This window comes from Rhinolophus sinicus, chromosome 5 (assembly GCF_057876585.1).
Source record: "Rhinolophus sinicus isolate RSI-liver-muscle chromosome 5, RSI-T2T, whole genome shotgun sequence".
Lineage (NCBI taxonomy): Eukaryota > Metazoa > Chordata > Mammalia > Chiroptera > Rhinolophidae > Rhinolophus > Rhinolophus sinicus.
This window is the reverse complement of record NC_142505.1, coordinates 71,131,211-71,156,409: the sequence shown is the minus strand read 5'-3', so window position 1 is coordinate 71,156,409 and position 25,199 is coordinate 71,131,211. Positions and strand designations below refer to the sequence as shown.

Sequence of the window (25,199 nt, the reverse complement as noted above, 5' to 3'; positions counted from 1 at the left end):
GGCTCGTGGGCTCTCAAACACAAGGTTGCCAATTCAATCCCTCGAGTCCTGCAAGGGATGGTGGGCAGCGCCCCCTGCAACTAAAAAATTGAACATGGCACCTTGAGCTGAGCTGCCGCTGAGCTCCCGCATGGCTCAGTTGGTTGGAGCGTGTCCTCTCATCCACAAGGTTGCCGGTTCGACTCCCGCAAGGGATGGTGGGCTGTGCCCTCTGCAACTAGCAACGGCAACTGGACCTGGAGCTGAGCTGCGCCCTCCACACGTAAGACTGAAAGAACAACAACTTGAAGCTGAACAGCATCCTCTACAACTAAGATTGAAAGGACAACAACTTGACTTGGAGAAAAGTCTTGAAAGTGCACACTGTTCCCCAATAAAGTCCTGTTCCCCTTTCCCAATAAAAATAAATAAATAAATAAATAAATAAATAAATAAAATATTTTTAAAAAGTACGAATTGAATTACCATATGTCTGAAAACATTTATACATAAAGACAAGTGTGCTCCAATGTTCATTGCAGCTTTGTTTACGGTGGCCAAGACATGGAAACAACCAAAATGTCCTTCGATAAATGAATGGATAAAGAAGTTGTGGTATATATACACAATGGAATACTATTCGGCGGTAAGAAAACATGATATAGGAACATTTGTGACAACATGGATGGATCTTGAGAGTGTAATGCTGAGCGAAATAAGTCAGACAGAAAAAGCAGAGAACCATATGATATCACTGATATGTGGTATATAAACCAAAAACAACAAAAGAACAAGACAAACAAATGAGAAACAGAAACTCATAGACACAGACAATAGTTTAGTGGTTATCAGAGGGTAAAGGAGGAGCGGGTGGTAGTTCAGAGTAAAGGGGATGAAATATATGGTGATGGAAGGAGAACTGAGTCTGGGTGGTGACACAATGGGAGTAATAGATGATGTAATACAGAATTGTACATCTGAGATCTATGTAACTTTACTAACAATTGTCACCCCAATAAACTTTAATTGAAAAATAAAAAAGATTTTGTGATTGTTTCCCACTGACATGAGGCAGAAAGAAAAGCATTACTTAATTTTTAATTCCAAAAGCAACACACACTCCCTGTAAAAATTGACGTGCACCATAAAAATTGATAGTGCCATAGGACCCCATTGCTACTTCTAGTAGCAAGTAGGTGGTTTCCAACCTCTGCTCTCACACCGCTGCAGTGAGCATCCTCTGTATCTCTAGGTGCTGGTGTGACTATTTCTGTAGGACAGATTCCTGGAAGGGGAATTGTTGGCTTCATAATATTTACAAATTGGTTGACTTTACCAAAATTGACTTCAAAATGGTTGCACTGATTTTCAGGCCCCTCAGAAATGTGTGGTAGTGCCCAGTCTTGGGGATCTTTGTCCAGGTAAGATTCCCATGGACCAATGATAACTTGACTAGCACCCACTAGAGAGGTCAAGGTCTTCTCTCTGCTCTGCCAGGCTTTGTGCCTTAGCCGTCTGCAGGCTGCCACAAGCAGAAGGTTCACAACCAGACTCATCACTGGTGTGTTTGTACACTGGACTGGCATCCACACCTAACAGCTGTGTTTACCTGTTGCAGCTCTGAGGGATAGCTGCATAGAAAATGTGAACAGTGGGAAGAACTAAATGTATCATGTCTTATTTTTAGAAACTGTCAGAAGGCCATGGGACAGGAGCTGGAAGGAGATGAGTGTCTGCACTGAGTGGTCTGGTCTCCGGGGTGGCCTCCAGCACGGCCTTTATGGTTCACAAAACACATAGCTGAATGTTCACGATTCCTTCAACCTGAAAGCTGGGCTTCCCATATTTAAAATGCATAGATGGAGCGATTGGTTATTTAAAATTAATTTAATGTTGTCTTTGTATAAGCTATATGTTTTATTGTTTACTGCATAAAAATGATCTTAAAGGAATGGTAATGGTTGCATACAGCTAAGGAACATACTTTTAATGTTATCATAAAAACATTTGTGAGTAGGACCCCAAAATATTTGCATGCAAATGATTATAGTAAATAAAACTTCTCTTTTCTGACTATTATACATGGCATGTTAATAAGCCTGTAATTTTATCATAATATGTGGTCAAATATATTTTTATCAACTCAAAAATTTGATTAAGAGAAACAAATCACAGTAGATGGCCAAATGCCCTATGTGGACTCACGTAAAATCAGTGGTGTGTTGGCGCTGGTGTCTTGCGAGACCTCATCGAGCACATCTCTTCCCAACTCCATCAGCGATGTCACACCTGCAGCTTGAAATCGGCCACCATGGGAATCAGCAAATGCTACAGACTTTTTTTCAGAAAGCTAGTTATTGAACTTCTATCAGATACTACTGCATTCCTTTATCATTCTCTCTCTCTCGCTCTATTACTGTGTTTTTGAATGAACCATTTGAGAATAAGGTATTATTCAAACAGCATTATCCCTTAATACTTCAGTGTGTATTTCCTTAAAATACATTCTCTTACATCAAATCAGTAAATCATTTATCCAAAATATAATCCAGAGCCATTTTTCAATTATCTCTTTTTCTCCAAATAATGTCTTTTATGGCCCCAGGATCCCATCCAGGTCAGCTATTGCATTGAGTTTTCATGTTGCTTTATTCTCTTCAATCTGAAACAATCCTTAATTTCGTCTTGTCTTTCATGACCTTGACAGTTTTGAAGACTATCAGCCAGTTTGCCTGAGGCTTCCTCATGATTTGTGAATTTTAGGGGAAGGAACACCTCAAAAGTGATGCTGCTGTGTTCTTTTCACTGCATTGTATCAGGAGACACATGGTGTAAATTTATGTAATATCTGGTGATGTTAACTTTGTTACTTGGTTAAGATGGTGTCTGCCAGGTTCCACTATGAAGTTGATTGATAAGTGTTTTGCACTTCTAAATTAATAAGGAATCAGTATTTTGAGGGGGAGTTACTTTGAGACTTCAATTGTAGGGTATTTTCGTAGCTTTCCCTATTCCCTTATTTATTTATAAATATTTACTTATTTATATATACATTTTTTATTTATATTTATTATTATTTATATTATTATATTATTTTATTTAGTTAGTTTTATTATATTATTTTTATTATTTATATTATTTACATTTATATTTATAATATATAAATATATTTACTTATTTGTGTGTGTGTGTATATATATATATATATATATATATATATATATATATATATATCTCCATGTAGATATGTAAACTCTTGGATTCTTATTTTACTTAAATCTGTTACTGCCATTAATTACACTTTGATGTTCAAATTTAGCCAGTGGGGGTGTAAGTTCACTTTTCTGTCCTACTGACATTTCCCCATCATTCTTTGAGCACTTCCTTACTTTCTGGTACAAGGTGAAGTAGACCCTTTCAGTATGTGTTTTTTCCAAACCACCAAGCTACTAACTCAATTTTGACATTATTTACCCAGAGATAGAATGAGATCCCTCAGTTTAAGGGATCAGTCCCACCAGACTTGCCCCCACTTCACACACCAATTGCAAGTCCAAGTTGTTACCTGTGCTTCTGATCAACCTGCTATAAATTGGAGATTCCTAAATCACCCTACTTGGGTTCTATTAATTTACTAGTGAGGCTCACAGAACTCTGGAAAAACGGTTTGCTTACTAGATTACCAGTTTATTATAAAAGTATGTAACTCAGGAATAGCCAGATGGAAAAGATGCACAGGACAAGGTGTGTGGGACAGGCACAGAGCTTCCATAGTCTCTCTGAGTGCCACTCTCCCTGAATCTACAAGTGTTCACCAAACTGGGTGCTCCGGAACTCAGTCCTTTTGGATTTTTATGGAGGCTTTAATACATTTGCATGACTGATTAAATCGTTGGCCACTGGTGAGATAGCTCAATCTCCAGGCCCTCCCTGAGGTTGGGATGGGGGTGGAGCTAAATTACAACTCTAATGACTAGCTGGTTCCCCAAGCAACCAGTCCCCATCACCAGGGGCTTTCAAAAGTCATGGCATTAACATGAACTCAGGTGTTTGAAAGGTGTTTGTTATGAACATGAAAAGACACCCTTATTACTCTCCTTAGGAAATTCCAAGAGTCTGGGATCTCTGTGCCAGAATCTAGATCAAAACCAAATACATACAGAGGGTGCCAAAGCAAAGCATACACACTGTAAGAAAGGAAAAAAAGTGTATTAAAATTGTAATACTATATACCAACAACAAGAGATGAATACTGTTGCCTCCAGTGCAACAAAGGCAGTGAGCGAACAAGAAGGGGAGAAGGGTTCAGAAAGAAACAGAAATCAAGAAAGTTACAAAACGGGCCAAGGGTACTCACAGCCTCAAAAAACTGAGAGCCCCGAATCAGGAGGCTTTTATTGATACACAAAGCAAGCAACATTGTTTTCTCCAAGGTCTGTGAATTTCACACATTATACTAAGAAACTGATTCAAACTAATTACCCTTGCCTACAAACAGCAGAACCCTCAGTTTCAGGATGTACCTCCCCAAGGGACAAAACCTTTATGCTGAAACTTACTGAAATGGATAGATGGAGAACTCATGTTATTACATCATTGAATCTCTTCCCAAGCAGGTTGTGGGGAAGGAATGCAGCCACAAAGGGAGAAGCTCTCCTTAGCCGGGGGAAGGTGGGGGTCTATGCCCAACTCTGTCAACCCTGTGGATTCTCCTGTTGGTCCCCACGCGGCTGTGCCTGGCTTGAGTTGTAACCACCCCTACCCTGTGGGCAATCTTACTTGTCATTGGCTAACCAGCCATCCCCTGGGGCCAAACAGGGAGACATAAGGTGTAAGCACAAAGGTGAAGCAAAGTCCCTGAAAGGATTAATCTCACAGACTGTCCTTTCTTTAGGGGTAGGTACGAGGGGACAGATGGGTAGGCTGCTGCGTGACAACAGACTACAAGTCATGTGTATACATTTTTTTGGCACCCTGAGTATATATATCTATATGTACATATACATGTATATATCATCACAATATCACACCTGTCCTGTTTTCCCTGCCCCAGCCCCAGAGTCGATCATTTCTCCAAGTTGCCTTTGTTCAATTTAATGGAAAATAGTACGAAAAACAATGCTGGGTGCTAGCTGTGCTCGCTGGTACTGGGGTGTTATTGTCAAAGCAGACAGAACTAGGAACTATATGTATGCATTCCCACTCATCCATCCATCTGTCCATCTACCCACCCATCCATCCCGTATGTGTTCCGTCTTCCATCTAGATACACATAGTAGAAACCATGAGTTCAGAGTCAGTCTTTCCCTCTCTCCTTTCCCCTTTCTATACCTTTTGTATTCTGTATATTTTTGTAATGTCAGTATTCATTTTAATGTTCAAATTGTCCCACAGTAGGTAGGTACAACCTCGTCAACCTAGCTCCTATGTCCTTCTGCTGTGTCCCCATCAGTTTTTGAGCACGTTTGTACTTTATGGCACAAGAAGGTCCAGTCTCACCTTGTGCTTTTTCTGTCCAAGCTCTGGAATCAGCCATTTCCCAAGTTCATGTTAGCGGGAATTGATATTTAAAACTGGGATATAAGCCCTAGGTGAACTCACTGCTTATGAGGTGACATTGCTACTAGATCTTTTAGAACTAGAAAATATATTATATATGTGTGTATATGTATAAATATGCAAATCAGTTGATACCTTTAATCCAATCATGATTCTCCCTTCTTTTCCCCATTCCAGTTTCCTGGTCCACAGTGAACATCCAGGCTCACGGGAACATCAATGCGTTTTTACTCATTTGCTAAATTCTATCATACACACAGAAGAGCTATGGAATTGCCTCTTTTTCTTAAAGAAAATCATGTCCATACACGTACACATACACATCTACACAGGCCAAACCCTTCTCTCTGTCCCCGTTCTGTTGTGCTGAGCCTGTCCTCTGCTGACATTTTGGGGGTGCTTCCTCCACCCTAGAGGAAGCTTCCCAGGACCCAGCCCTGTGGCCAGGAGAGCGCCTCACCACAGGCCCAGGGCGGGGTCCGAGGAGTCATAGGGCTGTACCCAGGTGTCACCATTGTTCTCTTCGGAGATCCATGTCCCTCTAACCCGCAACGGGCAGATGGTGAGCGGACCCGAGTGTTCACTGCCACCGGGGGCTCGGGGCCTGAAGTATGCACAGAGCGGCCCCGAGAAAGTGTCGGTGAAGAAGATGTGGGAGCCGTCGGACACGTTGAAGAAGGCCAGCTTTCCGGCCTCGCAGTCCAGGAAGACGCCCACGCGCCGGGGTGGCACGCGCAGGGTGAGCGCCACACGCTCGGGATCCAGCACGAAATACTCGCAGCCATTCCACAGCCCCATCACCCAGTAGCCGGAGGCCGGGCTCAAGCGCACAGGCCCCGCGTGTGCCACCGCCTCCAGGCAGGCCCCCAGGAACCAGTGGCTGCGCCGGCCCACGTCCACCTCCCAGTAGTGGCGGCCGGCCTGGAAGCGCTCGCGGCTCAGCACGCATGTCTGCTCCGTGAACTGCTGCGGGTCGCCTGGGGACACTGGAACCCCCGCCACCCCTCGGGAGGACACGCTCTTGCCATCCTGGGAGACCTCCAGGCTGGGGTACGCAGAGGCCGGATCCAAGGTCACGTCCACTGCGCGGGCACACTGGGTTGGTGCCCCCGACAATGGTTCTAGGCCCTGCCTGTACCCTCCTCCATAGGAAAAGCTCTAGTTCCTCAGGTGGAGCAATCCGTGGAATATTCACCCCAGCCTCACCCCAAAACACCCCTGGACTCAAGTGGCTTGCAAGTCATTCCCCAGCATTTGAATGTGATTAAAGGAATCCTATTTCCTTTCTGAACTGGAAGGTTCCTGCTATACCAGGTGCCATGGAGAGCAGATAGCAAACAGGTAGGCTCCTGGGGCTGGAGGCCGGCTCACTTCTCTCAAGTCCCAGCAAAAGGGAAGGAGCCCTGGGCTAGAGGTAGTACCTGCTGGTCTCACCACAGGTCTGACCTAGAGAGCATCACATGAGCTCTGGGCTTTGGTTTTACAGCAATTTTAGGATTTTGAAACTGAAGGGGACCTCTGAGATCATCTAGTTCAGTGCCTGGTACTCCATCACTCTAGCCCCCAAAACACACCCATTTGATGGATGGAAACCCAGAGGGTCCCTCCTGTCAGACTATCTAAGAGGTTCTGTACAAACTGTGTATTCACTTCTGCAAACAGCCTTCCTGACAGATTGAAAGACCTAGTAAAACCCAGAAAACTATGTGCTTGTGGGTGCGTGTGTCTGCACACAAATACGTACATGCGTGAGTCAATGTGTGCACTCAAGCATGTATGTGTGCATGTGTGCATCTGCAGGCCTGTCTGTCATGTCATATGCCTGCAAGTGGACTTGTGTGTCTGTGTGTGCAGGTTCATATTTAGCTTCTGGAGGACTGACCCTTCCTCTAATCACAGATCTCTCCACCTTCCTTTGTTTAACATCTAGCTAACCCAAGGCTGAGTTTCTTGGCTCCAGTTACCTGCATACTGTTGGGCTGCTCTCCACTCTGAAACCAAACAGAGGAAAAAGAGGCTCAGAGAGCTGAGTCACTAACTGCGGAAGGCTCAAGATGTATGAAGGACACGGTCAAATGGAATGACCCTATGCTAACCATGACAGCTGGTTTGGGTCCAGAATGATCTGGGTCCACCATGGCATTTTCCCAGGGATTTGGGATTGAGTAGGGGGCTGGTGTCAGGGCTGGGTTATACCAAAGCTGCATGCAGGCTGAGGTTGTGCTGGGAACTGCAGGAGAACAGAGCATGTGGACAGAGAGAACCAGTACAAGCAGCATGGGTGCCCTGAAGGGTGGAGAGAAAGCCTCAATCTCTGACGGGCAGCTTGGTCCCAGGAGGCCCAACTGAGGCTGGCTCCTGTCCTAACATTTCCTCTAGACACCCTGTCCTGCCTTCAATCTTAACGTGAGCCATTCTGAGTGGATTTCTGCTTCATTTCATCCTGTTCTGTTTATGACAGAGATTGATTACTAAGTCACAGCATACCAAAAGCAATACAAGAGAGCTCCATAAATTTGCAACAAGGCTTTTGAACCCTAGTTTTGCATGATAATAATGAGTAGAAGTTTAAAAACATATAACTCTTGCATAGAATACCTTAGTGCAATAAAGATGTTGATTCTCTCTAAATTTAGCTACAAATTCGAAGCAATCCTATGCAAATCTTTTTGGATTTTTAAAAGCAACTTCATAAATTTATCCCAAAGTGTATATTTTTAAAAGGCCCATTAACTTTAAAAAGGATGTCGAAATGGAGAACTTGTACTTAAGTACTATTGAAGCCACAGTTTTCAGAAACGGTGACATAATAGGTGGCCACCAGACAGACCCATGTAGATGTGGGAACTGAATATGCACTAAAGGTGACACACATCAATGGCAATCACAGATGGTGTAATAGATGGTGTTGGGAAAGTCAACTCTATATGGAAAAAAAAATCACTACATTCTCAACAACACATACAGTAGTGAATTTCAAATGCATTAAAGACCTACACATATAAAGTGAATGGAAGAAAGTGTAAGACAGTCTTTGAGACCTAAGTGTGAGGAAGGCCTACTTCAAGAAAACTTCAAAAACAGACCATAAGGTAAAAACGTAATGAAATAGATTTTATCAAAATGAATGACTTCTTTTGAATAAAAGGCATCATGGAAAAAGCTAATAGCAGATGACAGACCAGAAAAAGGAATTCATAATATTTAATACTAATGAGGGATTAATATATAAAGAACTATGAATCAATAAGAAAAAGATAGTAACCCCACATGAAAAATGGGCAAAGGTTGAGAACAGGCAATGTTCAGAAGAGGAAGCCCCCAAAGCCAACTAGCATATAAGAGATGCCCAAACTCCTCAATGCTAAGAGTGCAGACTGAAAGCACAACGAGGATCAGGTATCCCCACACACTGGCACACTTAGAAGGCTGGCGCACATGGGATGTGGGCACTTAGAGTGTCCATGCCGTGCCAATGGCAGGATGCTGGCACTGCCTTCGGGGATCCCTCTACCTCACTTAGTGACATACCCCATGAACCAGCAATTCCCCTCCTGGGTATACAGCCCAGAGAAATCTCCACACTGGGCCAGATGGTGTTTGTGTTGTGGTTTGTGGTGGTTTGGACTTAGAGGCAGGCTGGCTGTCTCTCCAGGAGGGTGGCTCTCTAAAATGGAGTCCTACACAGCAGGAAGGAGAAACAGACCAGATACACATGCAGGGTGGGATGGATGTTAAAACACAGTGAGGAGTGAGAAACGCCAGGACTAGCACAAGTCTGTAGGAGTCATTTACATAAACTAAAATGCATGTACACAAAGCAAAAATTCACATTTTTCAAAAACATATACACTATATAAAGATAGATGTTAGACTGGTTGCTTTATGGGGGGGAATGGAGGGAGATACAGGGAGAAATTTTTACGTATAGGGAGGGTATGATGCCCACCACAGACCTATAAGTCAGAGTCTTTGAGTGTGGGCACCAGAAGCCTAGGGGATTCTTATGTGCAGCCAGCATTTGGCACCAATGGTTTACAGTACGCTTATATCTCAGGACAATAAAAGAGCAAAAGTCAAATATAACCTCTACCAGTGACATAGATTAATTCATGCCAAGTGAAGCTGTGAAATAAACCAGAATGAAGTGTGGTTGGTTAATCAGGGGGAGTGACTGGGATGCTGAGATGTAAAGTGGACCATGGTGGGGAAACAGGCTTCACTCACCAGCCTGGCCTTCAGCCCTTCTCCAGTCTGAAGCAGCCAAGGAGAAACAGAATTAGAACACCAGACTCCTGCAGCTTCCCTGCTCACATGTCACATTTACACCCACCCCTGCCCCCTGGACATTTTTCTGCCACCCACACAGCCAGCAGGGGTCCAGCGTGGAAATCATACCTGGCTGGGAAGTGAGAAGAACATGCATGGGTAAGCAGATGCTAAAATGTGGACAAGAAGAAATAGCTCTAAGAGGGGTCACTTACCAAGCTCTGTCTGCAGCTTCCCTGTAGCAGAACACACGGAGAAAACATCAGCTTTCCGCTTAGTGGAACCACCTTCCTAAGGCAGTCAGGCCACTGGGAAGATGCTCCTTAGTCTTAAACCACCGCTCACCCCAATCCCATCCAATGTGTGAGTGTTGGGGAGCATGCAGTGTCTTGGCACTGAGGAGCCTCATCCCAGGGCTCAGGTCTGGTTTGAAGGGGCTACTGGTGTCTGCCCGGAAATCACCAGCTTTCTGGTGGCATAGGTCCTATGGAGCCCCAGGCGCTGAGCACAGCCTGCCTGAGCCTCAGGGTCACTTACTGTGGGCATTATTTAAAGGACTGGGAGGACCTCACACTCAATTACTTCCCCTGGCCAGATGCCAAGACTGATGATTTGCCACAAGAAATGCATTCCTTTGATTTCTGCACCCTATGTTTTCTTTTAAAAGTAAATGCTCCTGGGAAAGGCAACACTGAACACTAATTGTGACTATACTATATTTATGCTATGTTCACGTAAGTGCAAATTATAGGTGCCACTCTGTCCAGTGGTATTTGAATTAAAAAGAGGAGGATATAGTAGGAAGGTGAACCAGTGGGAGTAAACGTTTAAGGGTGGAATTGTAAAAAATCGCATAATTGGCAGGGAAGGGGTTGGGAGGGTCTGTCCAGGGGGTCTGAGGTCAGACCTCCTTGGCAACTTCACTCAGAGTGCTGGTGGGAGTGGAGAGGTGGGAGGCACAGGGGGATGGTTTTAGAATTTAGGCAGTTGCCATGTATGGCTCTCCAAAGGGAGAGTAAAGTCACTGAAGCCCTCCTCCCCCTGTGCCCCCTGATAATCCCATTAGCCCACAGCCAGCACTGTGGGCGTGGCACCCGGAACTTACCCAGCTCTGCTGTGAGTTTCCCTGGATAAGAAACGAAGAAAAGAGGGAAATCTCGATGGATGAACACTGAGGCCTCACTTCCCAACAGTGCACAGACTGGGTCCCGTGCGTTCTGGGGACCTGATTGGGCTGGATGCACAGGGGGAGCGGCCTCCGAGGTCGGGGGGGTGGGTGGGTGGGGGGCCGGAAGCGCAATCCTCAGCGGCACCTCTCTCTGCACAGCTCCCAAGGCCCCGGGGTCTGACCCACTCTCCTGCTGGCCCCAGCGCCCCGCTTCTGCTATTCAGAGGTGAGGGCGGAGAGCGCCCCACGCCCCTCGCTTACCTTCTCCGCCTGCTCCTTCAGCTTTTCTGAAAGGAAGAAGGGCGGAGAGCCGGAGTGGGTGTGCGCTTCCTGGGGGTCCCACGCCCGCTCCCAGCCCCACCCCCACCACCTTTTTGCTGGCAGAGACCGTGCTGGAGTTCGGCCACGCCTGCGGGTACCTGTGTCCGCTGTCGCTCGTGAAAGAAGCTCAGCACCACCGCCGTGAGGAGTGCCAGGAGGAGCGGCAGTCCCACTAGAGTCCCGAGGAAAGCTCTCTTCCATGGGGAGGGTGTCATGAGGGAGACCCTGTTGGCTGAGCCATGTGTCCTGCAGGGTGGCCTGCGGGGGTCTCAGCTCCCGCTCCCCACATAAGAACGCAGAATGAGCCTAGGCCAAAAAGGAACACCCAGGGAGCATCGGTAGGGGAGTCATACCATTATAGTCTCACTGGAGGCTGGGGGAGACATACGCAGTAGTAGCCAAAGGAGCCACAGTGGGCCATTCATTTCTCTGCCTGCAACCAACCAAACCAATCAATGGAGCTCTGCAGTTACATCAGTAGCCAGTTGGCTAACCGGTTACTGCTGATGGCTAACCAATCACAGTTGATGGTCATTCACTACCTGAGCCAGCACCTCCCCATGCGAGGCCCATAGGCAGGAAACTGCTCTCTGGGACTCTGTCCCCACAGAGGGTCTGGGTAAAAAATAAGTCTGGAAAATACCCAGGGAGAGTTGTCTCCATTTAGGATCCGTTGAACACTAAGTTACAGACTTTCTGGACACCGTGTGCTGGAAAACCTTCCTAGTGACCGGCTGGCGCATTAAGCCTCCTGGGCCTCGCCACAGTCACTGTAAAATGGGCGTGGCTGCGGCTGCGCAGCGCTCAGGCGAATGTGGGAAAGCGAGGCACAGCGCCGGACTTGGATTTGCTCAGCAGAAAGGGGAAGTGCTGCGAAGGATGCGAAAGGAGAGGATGGGCCCCACCGTCGCCCCCGGCTTAGAACTTCTGTGACCAGTCGCTGACCTCCCGCTACTTCTTCCCACGTTTGTCCCGCATCTGCAGGACATGAGAATCCAAGGTCAACCCCAGTGAATTATTGCTCTCCGCCCGCACTGTCCAATTCACAAGCCGTCTCCCCGCTTCTTGCAAACACTTGGCTTCTACTTCTCAACACACCTTTGGAAAATTGATAGCGAAGCCGGGTGAGGGTTGACTGGCAGTTCCCTCTTTCCTCCCCAGGTTCCCTACGGAGCATACAGTGGCCAGAGGGTAGACATATAGGGGCAAAAATGGAGAGGAGCCCTTTAGAAAAGCTGTGGCAACTGAGTAATTTAGTCGGCGATAATTATTTAAAAAAATGATGTGTTTTTTTTTAATCTCAGTCTTTTAAAAAGATATACTTTTTATTATGGTAAATGTACAACATGAAATGTACCACCTTAACCCTTTTTAAGCTTACCGTTCAGTGGCATCAAGTGCCTGCACGTGGTTGTGAAAATCACCACCAGCACTTTTTCGTCTTCCCACAACGAAATCTGTCCCCATTAAACTCGAGCTCCCCTTTCCCCTCCCCCAGTCCCTGGGAACCTCTATTCTAATTTCTGTCTCTTTGAATTGACCACTCTAGGTACCTCATATAAGTGGAACCCTACAATATTTGTCCTTTTGGGTCTGGCTATTTCACTTAAAAATGTTCCTCTCCTTCCCTTCCCCGCCCCAGTTTTCTAGCTGTGCATTTTTATTGTCTTCTACAAAAATATTGGGCTATGATGGATTGGCCCTTCACCACAGATGGTTTGCTAAGTAGTGATCTAGGGCTTAAGAGCAAAGGCTCAGCGTCTGATGGCACCCTGACCTGCTACCCTTGACCTTATCCCTGTTCCAGCCTCATCCACCTCCTTCTGCTCCTACATTAGCCACACAGGGTCCCATCTCAGGGCCTTTGTAAGTGCTGTTCCCACTACCTGAGTGTCTTCCTCACAGCTCTCCATGTGGCTCATGCCCTTTGGAAAGGATAAACACAAATATAAAGAGGAAAAAATTGGGAATTTTGCTGGTACAAAAAGGCAGAGAGACTTACCCTGTCCCCTTTCTTGGACCATTTCCTTTGAAAAAATGTGTAAATCTTTTCTTATCCTTTTTAGATATATGTGAAACCTTTTGAAAGCTAAATTGCCTAATTGACTTCCCTAATCCACCACTTTTAAATCCACATTCACACCACACCCTGCTAAGGTGCCTCAGCTCTCTTCCTTGCTTCCTTATTCTCTATAGCACCCAACAGCTTCTAATGTACTTGCACAATGTAATTCACCGTTTGTTCATCTGTTTCCCCCACTGGAATGTGAATCTGAGGGCAGGGGTTTGGGGCCCATTCTGGGTACTCAGTAAATATTTTTCAGGGATGACCTTAGGAACACTTGGGCTCTCATGATGAACTTCAGTAAGTAGTTTCCGGGATTTAGCTCATGGTTTTGTAATGTTGGCTCTCTGGTGCTTTCCCCGCTTACTGTTTGGGTTTTCAGTTGTATTCTTATTAGGTTTCTGACATCCAAATTGCCGACTTTTCAGATGTCAAGTTCAGCTTACCCAATATACAGCAAGACCCCCATACCGTTATGTCCTCATAGGTTGCCTTTGGGACAATGGACATGGTGTATGTGATGACTAGGGAGATGAGGGTGAGCCGGTACCCACTGACCTATTATTTGGATCACAAATTCTTTCTTCTCGATAGAGCAGAACACACTGCTGTAGGCACCCCCTTGGACGACCACAGATGCTTCAAGACTGAACGGGCCCTGGGCATCCTGGACAATGGCGTCGAACTCTGAAGGCAGGCACTGCCCCCGATGGTCTTTCCAATGAGCCTGGGCGTGGGGTACCAGCCACTGGAGCTATACCTCACCTGAATGCCTCCTTCCTTGAAACCCTCAGGTGAAATCTGAGGGTCCAAACCCAGCCCTGGGAGAGGCAGGAGCAGTGGGAAAAATTAGGCTCCTTCTCAGAAGCTGTGGGTGAAGTTCAAGCCACCATTCATCATTTGCAGTCCCCATTAGGCATTGTGAACTGTGACTGCTCCTAAACCACATGCGTGCTCACAGCCCTCCAACTGTGGACTGAAAATGACAGTCTGAATCAGTGGTGGCTTGTGGGGACAGTACTACCCCTGAGGAACATTTGGAAATATAGAGTGGGGACCATTGAACCAGGAAGGGCTAGTGGCATTACTCATGTATGCAAGGGACAGTGCCCTTGGATGAAGAATAACATCTCCCCAATTTCAATGGATTGTCTTCCGTCCGTTTTGATTCCACCAGAGCTCAAGTGCCTGTGCTATATGCACCCCTTTATCACCCCACACTTGTGGAGCAAGCATTGTATTTTGAATATGCAAAACATTAATATGGTTTAAATGCCAACACTGTAAAAAATGTATGTCGGGAAAGCCCCATACCTTTCTCCATCCTCTCTATCCTTGAAGCCCCCTTCCTTGGATAAGTAATTTCATGAGCTTAGTTTATCCCTTCTGTGGTACTTTTTTGCAGTGCTCCTCCTTCTTTCTCACACAAAAGTTTACATAGTAGAGAACCACTTACGCATCTGGCTCTTTTGCTCTTAACAACATCCTGGAAATCACTCCACACCAGTTCACAGAGCTGTTCCTTCTGTTTTCAGCTGCATAGTATGCACCACTCAGCATCTGAGCTTTAGATTGTTTCTGGTGATTTGCAATGACAAATAATGCTACAAATATTAGACTTACACATGTGTGTTTTTCATAGTTAGCTGGGGAAGGTGTATCTTCAGGGTAAACTCTTAGATTTGAGATTGCTGCTCAAAAGGTAGGTACACAGACAGTCTTCCTAACTTATGCCAAATTCACTGGTACTGGAGCTTTGTGACTTTGAATTCTGTCTAGAAGGTACAGAACAGAGGACCTGTTTCCCACGGCTCCACCAACAGTGTGTGGTCAAAGTTTTGCCAGTCTGAGAGGTAACACACTGCAGTGTAGCTATAATTAGCTTTTGGGTCATTATGAGTAAAAGTGATCATCCTTCCATATGTAAAAGGGCCCTTTGTGTGTCTTTTTTTGTAAACAATTCTTTTATTCACTTTCTTTTTTTTAAATTAAAGTTTATTGGGGTGACAATTGTTCGTAAAGTTACATAGATTTCAGGTGTACAATTCTGTATTACATCATCTATAAATCCCATTGTGTGTTCACAACGCAGTGTCAGTTCTCCTTCTATCACCCTATATTTGATCCCCTTTACCCTCATCTACTACTCTCATCCCCCCTTCCCTCTGGTAACCACTAAACTATTGTCTGTGTCTATGAACTTTTGTTTCTCATTTGTTTGTCTTGTTCTTTTGTTGTTTTTGGTTTGCAAACCACATATCAGTGAAATCATATGGTTCTCTGCTTTTTCTGTCTGACTTATTTCTCTTAGCATTATAATCTCAAGATACATCCATGTTGTCAAAAATGGACCTATTTCATCTTTTCTTACCGCCGAATAGTATTCCATTGTGTATATATACCACGACTTCTTTATCCATTCATCTATCGAAGGATATTTTGGTTGTTTCCATGTCTTGGCACCCGTAAATAAAGCTGCAATGAACATTGGAGCACACATGTCTTTATAGATAAATGATTTCAGATTTTTTGGGTAGATACCCAGGAGAGGGATTGCTGGGTCATATGGTAATTCTATTCTTAATTTTTTGAAGAACCTCCACACTGCCTTCCATAACGGCTGCACCAGTCTGCATTCCCACCAACAGTGTATGAGGGTTCCTTTTTCTCCACAGCCTCTCCAACACTTGTTACTATTTGTCTTGTTGATGATAACCATTCTGACTGGGGTGAGGTGATAGCTCATTGTGGGTTTTACTTGCATTTCTCTGATGATTAGTGATGTTGAGCATTTTTTCATATGTCTATTTGCCATTTGTATGTCCTCTTTGGAGAAATGTCTCCTCAGGTCTTCTGCCCATTTTTCAATTAGGTTGTTTGTGTTTTGTTGTTGAGTTGCATGAGATCCTTGTATGTTTTGGATATTAGCCCCTTATTGGAGGCAATGTTTGCAAAAGTCTTCTCCCATTCAGTTGGTGGCCTCTTTATTTTGTCGATGGCTTCCTTTGCTGTGCCGAAGCTTTTAAGTTTGATATAGTCCCATTCGTTTATTTTAGCTTTACTTCCCTTGCCTTTGGAGTCAAGTTCATAAAATGCTCTTTGAACCCAAGGTCCATAAGTTTAGTACCTATGTTTTCTTCTATGCAGTTTATTGTTTCAGGTCTTATGTTAAGTCTTTGATCCATTTTGAATTAACTTTTGTGCATGGTGACAGAGAGAAGCCAGTTTCATTGTTTTGCACGTGGCTTTCCAATTCTCCCAGCACCATTTAATGAAGAGGCTGTCTTTTCTCCATTGTATGATTTTTGCTTCTTTGTCAAAAATTGTTTGTCTCTATTTATGTGGTTTTCTTTCTGAGTTCTCAATTCCATTCCATTGGTCTACGTGTCTGTTTTTCTGCCAATACCATGCTCTATTGATTAATGTTGCCCTGTAGTACAAGTTAAGTCAGGGAGTGTGATATCTCCAGCATTGTTCTTTTTTCTTAAGATTGCTTTGGCTATTCGGTCTTTTGAGGTTCTAAACTAATCTGATTGTTTTTTGTTCTGTTTCTTTAAAAAATGCCATTGGGATTTTGATGGGGATTGCATTAAATCTGTATATTGCTTTGGGTAATGTGGCCATTTTAATTATGTTGATTCTTCCAATCCATGAGCACGGAATGTCTTTCCATTTCTTTGTGTCTTATTCAATTTCTTTTAAAAATGTCTTATAGTTTTCAGCATATAGGTCTTTCACATCCTTGGTGAAGTTTATTCCTAGGTATTTTATTCTTTTTTTTTTAATTTATTTTTTAAATTTATTGGGGTGACAATTGTTAGCAAAATTACATAGATTTCAGGTGTACAATTCTGTATTACATCATCCATAAATCCCATTGTGCGTTCACCACCCAGAATCAGTTCTCCTTCCATCATCATATATTTGACCCCCCTTACCCTCATCTCCCACCCCCCACTCCCCTTACCCTCTGGTAAACACTAAACTATTGTCTGTCTATGAGTTTCTGTTTCTCATTTGTTTGTCTTGTTCTTTTGTTGTTTTTGGTTTATATACCACATATCAGTGAAATCACATGGTTCTCTGCTTTTTCTGTCTGACTTATTTCGCTCAGTATTATATTCTCAAGATCCATCCATGTTGCCATAAATGTTCCTATATCATCTTTTCTTACCGCAGAATAGTATTCCATTGTGTATATATACCACGACTTCTTTATCCATTCATCTATCGAAGGACATTTTGGTTGCTTCCATGTCTTGGCCACCGTAAACAAAGCTACAGTGAACATTGGAGCACATGTGTCTTTAGGTATAAATGTTTTCAGATTTTTTGGGTAGATACCCAGAAATGGGATTGCTGGGTCATTTGGTAATTCTATTCGTAATTTTTTGAGGAACATCCACACTGCCTTCCATAACGGCTGCACCAGTCTGCATTCCCACCAACAGTGTATGAGGGTCCCTTTTTCTCCACAGCCTCTCCAACACTTGTTACTATTTGTCTTGTTGATGATAGCCATTCTGACAGGGGTGAGGTGATATCTCATTGTGGTTTTGATTTGCATTTCTCTGATGAGTAGTGATGTGGAGCATTTTTTCATACGTCTATTTGACATTTGTATGTCCTCTTTGGAGAAATGTCTCCTCAGGTCCTCAACCCATTTTTCAATTGGGTTGTTTGTTTTTTCGTTATTGAGTTGCATGAGTTCCTTGTATATTTTGGATATTAGCCCCTTATCAGAGGCACTGTTTGCAAAAATCTTCTCCCATTCAGTTGTTGGCCTCTTTATTTTGTCGACGGTTTCTTTTGCTGTGCAGATGCTTTTAAGTTTCATATAGTCCCATTCATTTTTTAGCTTTTACTTCCATTGCCTTTGGAGTCAAATTCATAAAATGCTCTTTGAACCCAAGGTCCATGAGTTTAGTACCTGTGTTTTCTTCTATACAGTTTATTGTATCAGGTCTTATGCTTAAGTCTTTGATCCATTTTGAATTAATTTTGGTACATGGTGACAAACAGCAGTCCAGTTTCATTCTTTTGCACGTGGTTATCCAGTTCTCAGCACTGTTTATTGAAGAGGCTCTCTTTCCTCCATTGTATGATTTTTAGCTTCCTTGTCAAAAATGGTCTGTCCATATTTATGTGGTTTTATTTCTGAGTTCTCAATTCTATTCCATTGGTCTATTTGTCTGGCTTTCTACCAATACCATGCTGTTTTGATTATTGTAGCCCTGTAGTACAAGCCAAAGTCAGGAAGTGTGATACCTCCATTATTGTTCTTTTTTGTTAAGATTGCTTTGGCTATTCGTGGTCTTTTGTGGTTCCAAACAAATCTAATGATTTTTTGTTTTATTTCTTTAAAAACTGCCATTGGGATTTTGATGGGGATTGCATTAAATCTGTGTATTGCTTTGGGTAATATGGCCATTTTAACTATGTTGATTCTTCCAATCCATGAGCACGGAATGTCTTTCCATTTCTTTGTGTCTTCTTCAATTTCTTTCAAAAATGTCTTATAGTTTTCAGCATATAGGTCTTTCACATCCTTGGTTAAGTTTATTCCTAGGTAATTTATTCTTTTGGCTGCAATTGCAAAAGGAATTGTTTTTTGTATTTCTTTTTCTGAGATTTCATTGTTAGTATATAGGAAAGCAGTGGACTTCTGTATGTTGATTTTGTAGCCAGCAACTTTACTGTGTTCGTTGATTGTTTCTAATGGCTTTTTGGTGGAGTTTTTAGGGTTTTCTATACACAGCATCATGTCATCTGCAAAGAGTGATAATTTAACTTCTTCATTCCCAATTTGGATGCCTTTTATTTCTTTCTCTTGCCTGATTGCTCTGGCAAGGACTTCCAACACTATGTTGAAAAGCAGCGGTGATAGGGGACAGCCCTGTCGTGTTCCTGAATGTAGAGCAAAGGGCTTCAGTTTTTCATCATTAATTATGAGATTAGCAGAGGGCTTGAAATATATGGCCTCTATTATGTTGAGGTATTTTCCTTCTATACCTATTTTATTAAGTGTTTTAATCATAAATGGATGTTGTATCTTGTCAAATGCTTTTTTTGCATCAATTGATATAATCATATGATTTTTATCCTTCATTTTGTTTATGTGATGTATCACATTGGTGTATTTGCGGATGTTGAACCATCCTAATGCCCCTGGGATGAACCCCACTTGGTCGTGATGAATAATCTTTTTAATGCATTGTTGTATTCGATTTGCTAGAATTTTATTTAGGATATTTGCATCGGTATTCATCAGAGATATTGGTCTGTAGTTTTCTTTTTTTGTGCTGTCCTTACTAGCTTTTGGTATCAGGGTAATGTTAGCCTCATAAAATGAGTTAGGGAGTACTGTCTCTTCTTCAATTTTTTGGAAGAGTTTGAGCAGAATTGGTATTAGATCCTCTTTGAAGGATTGGTAGAATTCACTAGTGAAGCCATCTGGTCCCGGAGTTTTGCTTTTGGGAAGGTTTTGGATGACTGATTCAATTTCGTTACTGGTGATCGGTCTGTTTAGATATTCCAGTTCTTCATGGTTCAGCCTTGGAAGGCTATATGTTTCTCAGAACTTGTCCATTTCTTCTAGGTTATTGAATTTGGTGGCATATAGTCCTCATAGTATTCTTGGATGATCCTTTGTGTTTTTGTGGTATCCGTGATAACTTCCCCTTTTTCATTTCTGATTTTGTTAATTAGTGTCTTCTCTCTTTTTATCTTAGTGAATCTAGCCAAGGGTTTGTCAATTTTGTTAATCTTTTCAAAGAATCAGCTCTTTGTCACATAAATATTTCTATTGTCTTTTTGTTCTCTATTTCATTTAGTTCTGCTCTGATTTTTGTTATTTCCTTTTTTCTGCTGACCTTGGGTTTCACTTGTTCTTCTTTTCCTAGTTCTTTAAGGTATAACATGAGGCTATTTGTTTGGGATTTTTCTTGTTTCTTGAGATAGGCCTGTAATGAGATAAATTTCCCTCTTAAAACTGCTTTCACTGCATCCCAAAATTTTTGGTAGGATGTATTTTCATTGTCATTTGTTTCTATGTATCTTTTGATCTATCCTCTAATTTCTTCTTTCACCCAGTCCTTCTTTAAAAGTATGTTGTTTAATCTCCATGTATTTGTGTTTTTTCCCGCTTTCTTTTTGCAGTTGATATCCAATTTCAAAGCCTTGTGATCAGAGAATATGCTTGGTATAATTTCAATCTTCTTAAATTTGCTGAGGCTGATTTTACGTCCCAATGTATGGTCTATCCTTGAGAAAGTTCCATGTAGACTAGAAAAGAATGTATAGTCTGGTGTTTTAGGATGAAGTGCTCTATAAATGTCAATTATGTCCATTTCATCTAATGTGTCATTTAGGGCTGCTATTTCGTTATTTATTTTCTGTTTGGATGATCTATCCATAGCTGTCAATGATGTATTTAAGTCCCCTAGTATAATTGTGTTTTGGTCAATTTCTCCCTTTAGTTCTGTTAGTAGTTGCTTGGTATATTTTGGTGCTCCCTGATTGGGGGAATAAATATTGATGACTGTTATGTTTTTTTGTTGTATAATCCCTTTCACCATTATGAAATGTCCATCTTTGTCTCTTGTTATCATTTTCACCTTGAAGTCTGTTTCATCTGATATCATTATGGCTACATCTGATTTTCTCTGGGTAACATTTGCTTGTAATGTCAATTTCCAGCCTTTCACTTTGAGTCTATGCTTGTCCTTGTAGCTGAGATGTGTCTCTTGAGACACCATATGGTTGGGTTTAATTTTTTGATCCAATCTGCTACTCTGTGCCTTTTTATTGGTGAGTTCAGTCCATTTACATTTAGGGAGATTATTGATATGTGAGGATTTCCTGTCATTCTGTCTTTACTTTTCTGGTAAGGCTGTGTCTCCATTGTTTCTTTGCCTTTTTGTTGTTGTCTATTATTTCTGAGTGGTGGTATTCTATGATGTTTCCCTCTGTTTCTTCTTTTATTACAGTATGTATTTCAGTCTAGATTTTTTTTGAGTGGTTACACTTAAGTTTATGTAAAGAAAGTTTGATATTTAGAGTATTCCATTTTCTTCAGCCCGCTTCCTTTCTCCATTCCCATATTCCGGTTCAGGCCTTTACTCTCCCCATTTTTATGTTTTGGTTGCTACAAATTGTCCCTGTTGATGGTGGTCGAATAGCCTCCTTTAGTATTTCTTGTAGTGCAGATCATGTATTAGAGAATTCCCTCAGCTTCTGTATGTCTGGAAAGGTCTTTATTCCTCCGTCATATCTAAAGGATATCTTTGCTGGATATATTATTTTTGGTTCATAATTTCTCTATTTCAATAGTTTGAATATTTGGTCCCACTCCCTCCTGGCTTGTAGAGTTTCTGCTGAAAAATCTGATGATAATCTAATGGGCTTTCCTTTGTAAGTTACCATCTTCTTTTCGCTGGCTGCCTTGAGGATTCTTTCTTTGTCGTTGATTTTAGACAGCTTCAATACAATGTACCTTAGAGAAGGCCTGTTTGGATTGAGGTAATTAGGTGTTCTATTTGCTTCTTGGATTCGAGGGTCCAGTTCTGTCCACAAGTTTGGGAAGTTCTCATCGACAATTTGTTTGAATATATTCTCTGTTCTCTTCTCTCTTTCTTCTCCTTCTGGTATGCCCATTATTCTTATATTGCTCTTTCTGATGGAGTCAGAAAGTTCTTGTAGAGTTCTTTCATTTCTTTTAAGTCTCAAGTCTCTTTCTTCTTCCTTCTGTGTCATTTCCAGGTTTTTATCTTTGATGTCACTGATTCTTTCCTCCATCTGGTCAACTCTGCTACCTAAGCTGGTTATTTCATTCTTAATTTCTTCTATTGAGTTCTTAATCTCCAGAAATTCTATTTGGTTCTTTTTAAAAATTTCAATCTCTTTCCTAAAATGCTCATGCTGTTCTTTGATTGTGTTTTTGAGTTCATTTGACTGCCTATATGTGTTTTGTTGTATGTCGTTGAGTTTTTTCAGAACTGAAATCTTGAATTCTCTGTCATTTAAGTCACATAGTTCTGTATCTTTAAGTGCCTTTTCTGGAGACTTTTTACTATCTTTCTGAGCTATCTTGTTGCCTTGGTTATTCATGGCAATTACTGATTTACTATTTCTTTTCCTAGCCATCTACAGGAATGGCTTCTGCAACTGGTTGATAGGAAGAGGTCTTTCTTTTGTTTTTCTGTACTTGTTGGTAGAATGTTTTATTTTTTCTCCTACTGCAGACTATTTTTCCTCTCCCACACGGTAGTGCTATGTTTTCTCTGCACTATTCCAGCTTCTCACAGAATGGGGGGATTCTGTGGGTGACGGGCTTCTCCTCTGTTAATAGTTCGTCTAGGTCACAGGGTACAGTATCCCGGTCGGTATGCAGAGAGCTTTTGATGTTCCAAAGCTCTTGCAGCTCCAGATACAGAGCCCATATGTTTCAGCAGTTCTGTTTACTCCTGCAGGGATCTGCCCTGATGGGGGGGCCAGGGGCAGGGTGAGTTGTGAGAGGTGGCCCAGAGCAATGGCAGCGACCACCACCACAGCCGGTCCTGCTTCCGCAGCTCCCTCCTCTTTGCAGGAACTAGTTGGGCTGCGAATTTGTGTCTGCGGTCCACAGTTCTTATAACAGCAAAGATTCTATTCTTTTGATCTGACACTTCTACTGTTCTGTTTCTAGCACCGGGCAGGTGGGGGTGGGGTGAGCTCTAAGAGGCTAAGGAGGGGGCGGCTAGTCTCAGTGCCTAAGGCTCCGTTCTCTGCTTGGCAGTGAGGGCTTAAACCACCGTTTTCAGCCTTCTTCCCTCACTGTTCTCCGAGGTCTCTGCCGTGAGCGTTGGGTTCAGCCGTGTTATATGCTGTACCCTCAGCCCTGTGGGCCATAAGCGGAGCCCTAGCAGTCCGAGTTCTTCCTCTCCCGCAGCTGCGGTAGTTCCGGGAAGCAGCGAGCTTGGAGCACTGAGCTAGGTCTGCGTCCTGCGTCCACGCGGCTCCATCTCCGCACTTCTCCCTTCCCTCCTCCCCCCACTCACACGAATCTCCCACCTGTAGGTGACTTCGGTAGTGTGCCTCTTCGTCTTGCCTGTCTGCTGTGCAGGGAGTCCTTTGTGGAGTTATTGTTCTTCGATTCGTTGTAAATTCCAGGGGATCTTTACAGAGGCTCACCTCACGCCGCCATTTTGATGACGTCTCAAAGTCTTTTTTTTTTTTTTGAAGAGTAAAGATGGTACCTAAAGGATGTGGTTCAGAAAATACTACCCCTGAGACCAATCATGTTTCTCTTTTGGTATTGTTGTTGACATGTTTATTTTTGAAAACAGCTTTATTGAGGTATAATTGACATATAATAAACTGCACATACGTGAAGTATTTAATTGATATGTTTTGATTTGTGTGTTTACCCATGAAACCATCACCCCAAAGAAGACAGTGAGCATTTCTGCACCCTAAGAGCATCCTTGTTCCCATTTGTAATCCCTTCTATTCTATGTCCCCTCCTAGCAACCACTGATGTGCTTTTTGTCAGGGGGGATCCGTTTGCATTTTCTAGACTTTTATACAAGCAATGTCATACAGTATGCACTCTTTTTGAGGGTTTTGTTTTGTTTTGTTTGTGTGTGTTTTTTGTTTTGCCTGGTTCCTTTCTGTTGGAATAATAATTTGGGATTCATCCTTGTGTGTGTGTGTTAATAGTTCATACTTTTCTATTCCTGAGTAGCATTTCATTGCTTGGATATACTAAGATTTGTTTATCCCTTCATCTATTGATAGCATCCAGATCATTTAAAACTTTTGGTTGCCAGAAATGAAGCTGCTGTGAACATTCATGTGCAGATTTGTAGAGGAATGTATTTCATTTTCTCTTAAACAAAATACTTAGAGTGAACTGGTAGAATCACATGGTAAGGGACTGTTTACATTATAAAGAAACTGCTAAATTGTTCTCCAAAGTGACTGTACCATTTTATCTCCCCACCAGCTGTGTATGAGCCTTTCAGTCCGTCCACAGCCTTGTCAACACTGGGATGATCAGTCTTTTTAGTTTTACTCTAATAGGTAGTAATAGTGTTTCATTGTGGTTTTAATTTGCATTTTCTTACTGTCCAAGGATGTAGTAAGCCCTCCCTCATCTACGTGGACTTACTAGCCATCTCTATATATTCTTTGCTGAAAGATTTATTAGTAATGGATGCTGAATATGTCAAATGTTTTTTGCTGCATCTATTGAGATAATCACATGATTTTCCTTTGTACTTTGTTAATGTGGTGAATTACATTGGTTAATGTTTGAGTATTGAAACATTCCTTCATTACTGAGATAGACACATTTGGCAGTAATGTATTATACTTGCAATATGTTGTGGAATTCAATTTGCTAAAATTTTATTTAAACTTTTGCAACTACGTTCTTGAAGGATAAGAATTGATAGTTTCGTTTATATTATTCTAATATGTTTGTCTGTTTTGGTATCAGCCAGTCGTGCTGGCTTCATAGAATGAGCTGGGACATCCTCCTTCCTCATCAGTTCTTTGGGCTTGGCACAGAAAGGTGAATAGCTATTCCACAGGTGATTTGGAACAGAGGAAAATGAATTAATATGAAATAAATAAGCAGAGATCATGTCAATAAAGTTTAATATAAAGAACACATCATCCACTAATGCCAGGACACCTACAAGAGGCAGCATGACTCACATTCACTATCTCTGGTCTTCACTCGACCCTGAGTGGGAATTCCTGTCCTTGTTTTACAGGTGACGAGCCCGAGAACTTCTTATTGTCAAAGGTTCTTTGGCTGTAGAGTTGGTCCAAACTAAATGCACCATCAACCTT

General features: G+C 42.6%; 1 protein-coding gene across 1 annotated transcript in view; it reads right to left on the bottom strand.

Moving 5' to 3' along the window:
* Positions 1 to 4,310: 4,310 nt before the first annotated feature.
* The window catches only part of LOC141567351 (butyrophilin-like protein 9), a 390,425-nt gene continuing 369,536 nt past the window's right edge, over positions 4,311 to 25,199 (bottom strand). The window contains exons 5-9 of the mRNA XM_074314100.2: positions 10,913 to 10,933; positions 10,023 to 10,043; positions 9,766 to 9,792; positions 7,503 to 7,529; positions 4,311 to 6,620 (exon numbers count right to left, since the gene is read on the bottom strand). Of these exons, the coding sequence (XP_074170201.2) occupies positions 5,995 to 6,620; positions 7,503 to 7,529; positions 9,766 to 9,792; positions 10,023 to 10,043; positions 10,913 to 10,933 (722 nt within the window). The 3' untranslated portion in view covers positions 4,311 to 5,994. The remainder of the gene's footprint in view (positions 6,621 to 7,502; positions 7,530 to 9,765; positions 9,793 to 10,022; positions 10,044 to 10,912; positions 10,934 to 25,199) is intronic.